Raw genomic sequence first — 6,560 nt, forward strand, 5'->3', positions numbered from 1 at the left:
CTATGTGCTCTCCTGTCCACCCTCAGCTATGAGATCGGCAAAGGTCTGGATGAAAAAATGGTGGTCAGCATGGAAGCGCAGCATCTTTGTGCTCATGAAATCAATAATATAGAGGCAACAGTTCCAAAAGTCTTCCTTCGAGCTTTCCACTAAGAATGGCTTCATTGGATAGGAGGTCTCACTACCCACATAGGCATAGGATATATAAAGACATGTGGATAGAAATGCCAGTAATTCTTGCTCACTGTCCAACTCTGATAGAACGAACTCTTGGCAGAGCATGTAGAGGAACACTACATTGGTCGGATTGATGAAGCCTTCTTCCTGCCAGTATCCAGTGAGAGACATGTCTATACTTGTCATCCATAGAATTATATCTGTAGGTGACAGATTGTTCAGCTGGTGACACCTTCTACAGATGAACTCTGCAAAACAACTCAGGAGCCCGCTGGTGGATGCCAGCATCATTGTGCATTTTGGACTCGTGCACACTTTCTGGTCTTCAGCTGACTCAAAGACATTAGACGCAGGCTTCTTAGCAAAAGTATTGGGTGAGGCCTGTGTGAAGGTTGTTAAATCCACACAGGATAGAGAATGCTTCATACTTTCTCTGATGAGGTGGGTAACATTGGTTTCACCGTTTCTGCGTTGTCTCCTTTTAGTCATAAATCGCCTTAAGCGCCAGATGAGCGAGTGTCTGTCAACTGATCTTCCAGTCTCGCTGTTCTCGACAGCAGCGCGATGGGTCCCATTTGATGCATCTTCCTCAGCCTGACCTGCCTTGCGGCAGCATCGGAATGGAATACAATTCCACATTCCTATTTTTAATCCATGGTACCTGCAAGCAGAAATGTCTGCAGGAAGCAAATTCGGATTCGGTCTGTGATCTGTGGTCGCTCTGACTGCAGCAGGCAATCAGATAGGCACGATCCGTTTTCAGCACTTTGTGAAAGAAGCTGCCCGTTTGTAGACTAGGCAGCAACTGAGTCCAGGAGGCTATTGTCAGAGATGCTCTGCGTACAATGGGCATTGTGACACGGAATGGTGACTGTGATGCGTTTTTTATGCTAATGAGCTACTGATAACATCTAGGTAATTCAAAAAGTGATGTAATGTGCTGGTCAGGTAGCAGCAGAAAACTATAGTAAACCAATGTAGCACTGATTATCTATGTACAGTGTGTAAATATTAAGTGTCAAATAATTTTCTGACTACGGTAGCGGTGCATACACGCTAGACGATTTTTTAAACGATATTGCCGATAATGTCACATTGTTATGACAATCTTGTTTAATCGTCTAGTGTGAACATGATATATTGTGAAGGATGAGCGAACGTACAAGTGATTAACGATATCCCCATTCGTCTTTATTTGCAGTACAATCTGGGGATATATTGTTAGCGATGCCATGCTGCCGAATGCAGCATGGCCTTGCAGCCCCCCCTCCGTCGTTCATCTATGCCGGCTTTAGCAAGTTTTTCTGTATTTACCGATATGTGTGTACCCACCTTAAGTCTGTGGCCCCCAGGTAGCAAAATCCATTTCAGTAAAACATTATATTATAGTTTTTGACACCCATTATAGCAATTACCTAAATCATTATCTCTGAGGCTCTGTGTGAGATTTTTATTTAATCCTAATAATTGAAACCCCTTATAACAAACCGCTATTAAACCAAGAACCCATGAAGGAGGAATCTATTTACATTTCACTGACCAATAGAAAATCTCATTTATGTTGGCAGAGATTTGTCCTGACTATGTTCTGTGTCTGCTTTAGCTTATACAACTGGACCCTTTGCTTTAGATATTGGCCAAAGGTGAAGGTAAGTAGCTCTGCTTGCCGGCTAAAACTGCATAATTACAGTGAGTTTTATGTCCAGACCATGCCGTGGCTTTGTCACCATAGTTGGGCAGCAAGATCACCCTTCAGCAGCGTCTGTTTTCACAAAGCCATAATTATACAGCCCTGATGTCTCCTCATCCAGGGGCACAGCTGTACACAGTAGAGGTGCAAATTAAACTGTCTGCTCTTGGATAGCACCGCTTTTGCGTTTTAGATTCACATTAAGACCATTAATTTGCTGTTCATTGCTATGCTGGGGTTTCCTTATTAGTTTTTTTATTGTTTGCATTCTCCTGAACTCAATACCAAGATGAAGGTTAAATGAATTATAACCAGTGCGTGGTAGATTTTACCTAGGAGCTGCTGGGCCACAACCCTTCCAGTAAAATCCACCACCCATAGTCACTATTGAGCCCCCATTCTGTGCACTGGCAGGCTCGAGCATTCCCATTAAAACACTCTTTGTTAATCACAGTTCGGGCAGGCAATCCTAAGGGGAGGTGTTTCCTGGGATGGCAAAGGGAGGAGAGGGATGATGTGGACTGCAGACCCCCCGGCCAGACAGGTAAGGAGCCGCCGCTGGTTGTAACCCCTGCCGAAGTTAAAGAATTTCTTATCAGAAATAGGGTGCTGTTTTCTGACATACCAGGTAAAACCTCGGTCATTAAACATGACATAATCACTGACCCAGGGGTTAAGGTTAACCTAAAGCCCTATAGGTTACCAGAAGCCCAAAGAGAATCAGTATCGAAAGAAATTAAAAAATTTTTACAGTTGGATGTAATTGAAGAATCGCATAGTGAGTGGTCAAGTGCCATTGTGCTTATTCCAAAGCCCGACAGGCGTGTGCGTTTCTGCAATGACTTCCGGAAATTGAACACTGTGTCAAAGTTCGATGCCTTGTCAATGCCTAGGGTGGATGAACTAATTGAAAGGCTAGGGACAGCCAGATATTTAACCACTCTTGACTTAACCAAAGGGTATTGGCAAGTGCCGTTAACTGAGAATGCCAAAGACACCTTTGTCTGCACCAGAGGGGTTGTTTCAATATAAGATGTTGCCCTTTGGGCTACATGGGGCACCTGCTACCTTTCAAAGAATGATGTATAGGATTCTAAGGCCCCATAGATAGTATGCTGCTGCTTATCTAGATGATGTGGTCATTCATAGTCCTGATTGGCAGTCTCATTTGCCTAGAGTACAAGCAGTGTTGGACTCCATCTATAAGGCAGTTTTGACAGCCAACCCAAAAAAGTGTTGTCTAGGCATGGCGGAAGTAAAATATCTGGGATACACCATTGGCAGAGGCCTGATAAAGCCTCAGCTCAATAAGGTTGATGCCATACAAAACTGGCCACGGCCTCTGAATAAGAAGCAGGTGAGAGCCTTCTTGGGAATTACGGGGTACTACAGGAGGTTTATACCCAACTTTGCCACCATGGCAGTCCCACTGACTGACCTTACCAAAGGCAAACAAAAAGTCATGGTAGAATGGAGTCCTGAGGCAGAGAAAGCTTTTCAGGAGTTGAAAGTAGCGTTGTGTTCCCAACCAGTCCTAATGACTCCTAATTTTGAAAGGGAATTCATAGTACAAACCGATGCATCAGAAGTAGGTATAGGAGTGGTGCTGTCCCAGAACAAGGAGGGTGAGGAACACCCTATTTTCTATCTAAGTAGAAAGTTGAATGTACATGAGAGAAACTATGCCACAGTGGAGAAGGAGGCGTTGGCCATAAAGTGGGCATTAGAGGCTCTCAGGTACTACTTGGTTGGAAGAAAGTTCAAATTGATCACTGACCATGCCCCTTTGAAGTGGATGTCCGAAAATAAGGACAGTAATGCGAGAATTACGAGATGGTTCTTGGCGTTACAAACTTGTAAATTTTCAGTGGAACACAGGCCAGGAGGCCAGCTGGCCAATGCAGACGCGTTGTCACGTGTTCATTGTTTGGGGGCTTCAGTTGTTCCGCCCTACAGGTCGAAACAAAGGGGGGGGATATGTGATAGGATCGTCATGACGTCACTCCCATAGTGCACTGCGGGACCCGGAAGACGGAGTGAGCTCCGTCCACCGGCTGCCGTCGGGGGTTTGAATAGGAGCCGGGCGTCCGCTGGTAACACAATCTCTGCGGGCGCCCGGCATGTGGAGGGTGCAGGGGGTGCGATCGCTGGGCCGGCGGGCCCCTTAAGCTGAAGGGCCCCATAGCAACCGCACCCCCTGCACCCTCCATAGTTACGCCACTGATGGGGGCCCAAGGCCGCCTACCCACATGGTGGAAGAGGCTTCGGGGGGGAGCTTCGATCGCTCTTTTACTTTCCACCTCCGCAGTCCTCTCCCATCCTCAGCTTCAGTCTTCTGCCACTGGCCCATCCTAGCCAGCGGCGCAGCCTCTTCCCTCTTGATCACGCCGCCTTCTGTCCTCTTGCGCGGCTGCCGGAACTGTTGCCACGTCGCTCTTCACTTGTTTTCGGGAGGTCTGCACTGCTCCCCTCCGCCAATTGACTGAACATTCCCGCTCAGCAGCGTCTATTCAAGATGCCGCGAGTGGGCGGGGCTATGACGTGACGACCCGTGATTGGCTCGTCGCTTCTGCCTCCAATTGGCTGCTGGACCGCGAGCCAAAAGCTCGCGGCCAGTACCAGACCACCGCCGCTGCTACTTGGCCCGGAGCCAAGCTTCTACCCCCGACACTGGTGGAAGGGACCAGGCGGTCCCTTCACCAGGTACCCACCGAGGTGGCTTACCCGGCGCTGGGAACAAACACTGTCCCAAACACTGATCTCAGGACCCTCCGCAGAGCATTGTTGCAGTGAGAAAATCACAAAACATTGCCTAGTTGAACCCTGTCCATATACGAGACCTATCAAGCAAAATTATACACCAACCAATTTTCTAGAAATAAAGCAAAAACATTTTATTGTAAATGCAACGATTATTATAAATTCTGGAACTGATGGTGGAACTTGCAGTTTCAGCGAACAGCCTAGAACTAATGGTGGAACTTGCTGCGTCATTGCATAGCCTGGACCTGATGTTTGTGATGGCACACAGCCTGGAGCCAATGGTGACGCTTACTGTGTCGGCGAAGAGCCCGGAACTGATGGTGGAATTTGATGGTAGGCTGTCTATGTGCTCTCCTGTCCACCCTCAGCTATGAGATCGGCAAAGGTCTGGATGAAAAAATGGTGGTCAGCATGGAAGCGCAGCATCTTTGTGCTCATGAAATCAATAATATAGAGGCAACAGTTCCAAAAGTCTTCCTTCGAGCTTTCCACTAAGAATGGCTTCATTGGATAGGAGGTCTCACTACCCACATAGGCATAGGATATATAAAGACATGTGGATAGAAATGCCAGTAATTCTTGCTCACTGTCCAACTCTGATAGAACGAACTCTTGGCAGAGCATGTAGAGGAACACTACATTGGTCGGATTGATGAAGCCTTCTTCCTGCCAGTATCCAGTGAGAGACATGTCTATACTTGTCATCCATAGAATTATATCTGTAGGTGACAGATTGTTCAGCTGGTGACACCTTCTACAGATGAACTCTGCAAAACAACTCAGGAGCCCGCTGGTGGATGCCAGCATCATTGTGCATTTTGGACTCGTGCACACTTTCTGGTCTTCAGCTGACTCAAAGACATTAGACGCAGGCTTCTTAGCAAAAGTATTGGGTGAGGCCTGTGTGAAGGTTGTTAAATCCACACAGGATAGAGAATGCTTCATACTTTCTCTGATGAGGTGGGTAACATTGGTTTCACCGTTTCTGCGTTGTCTCCTTTTAGTCATAAATCGCCTTAAGCGCCAGATGAGCGAGTGTCTGTCAACTGATCTTCCAGTCTCGCTGTTCTCGACAGCAGCGCGATGGGTCCCATTTGATGCATCTTCCTCAGCCTGACCTGCCTTGCGGCAGCATCGGAATGGAATACAATTCCACATTCCTATTTTTAATCCATGGTACCTGCAAGCAGAAATGTCTGCAGGAAGCAAATTCGGATTCGGTCTGTGATCTGTGGTCGCTCTGACTGCAGCAGGCAATCAGATAGGCACGATCCGTTTTCAGCACTTTGTGAAAGAAGCTGCCCGTTTGTAGACTAGGCAGCAACTGAGTCCAGGAGGCTATTGTCAGAGATGCTCTGCGTACAATGGGCATTGTGACACGGAATGGTGACTGTGATGCGTTTTTTATGCTAATGAGCTACTGATAACATCTAGGTAATTCAAAAAGTGATGTAATGTGCTGGTCAGGTAGCAGCAGAAAACTATAGTAAACCAATGTAGCACTGATTATCTATGTACAGTGTGTAAATATTAAGTGTCAAATAATTTTCTGACTACGGTAGCGGTGCATACACGCTAGACGATTTTTTAAACGATATTGCCGATAATGTCACATTGTTATGACAATCTTGTTTAATCGTCTAGTGTGAACATGATATATTGTGAAGGATGAGCGAACGTACAAGTGATTAACGATATCCCCATTCGTCTTTATTTGCAGTACAATCTGGGGATATATTGTTAGCGATGCCATGCTGCCGAATGCAGCATGGCCTTGCAGCCCCCCCTCCGTCGTTCATCTATGCCGGCTTTAGCAAGTTTTTCTGTATTTACCGATATGTGTGTACCCACCTTAAGTCTGTGGCCCCCAGGTAGCAAAATCCATTTCAGTAAAACATTATATTATAGTTTTTGACACCCATTATAGCAA

At 46.4% G+C, this 6,560-nt stretch overlaps 2 protein-coding genes across 2 annotated transcripts; both read right to left on the reverse strand.

Annotated features, from left to right (window-relative positions):
* Positions 1-816, reverse strand: LOC148518935 (cyclin-dependent kinase 5 activator 1-like). The gene has a single exon (XM_088476806.1). The coding sequence runs from the start codon at positions 814-816 to the stop codon at positions 1-3; it is 816 nt and encodes a 271-aa protein (XP_088332932.1).
* A 4,156-nt stretch (positions 817-4,972) lies between these two features.
* On the reverse strand, positions 4,973-5,788 carry LOC148518936 (cyclin-dependent kinase 5 activator 1-like). The gene has a single exon (XM_088476807.1). It carries the CDS (start codon positions 5,786-5,788, stop codon positions 4,973-4,975), a length of 816 nt encoding a protein of 271 aa, XP_088332933.1.
* Positions 5,789-6,560: the final 772 nt, after the last annotated feature.

This window comes from Taudactylus pleione, unplaced genomic scaffold (genome assembly GCF_031769625.1).
Source record: "Taudactylus pleione unplaced genomic scaffold, aTauple2 ptg000195l, whole genome shotgun sequence".
NCBI lineage: Eukaryota > Metazoa > Chordata > Amphibia > Anura > Myobatrachidae > Taudactylus > Taudactylus pleione.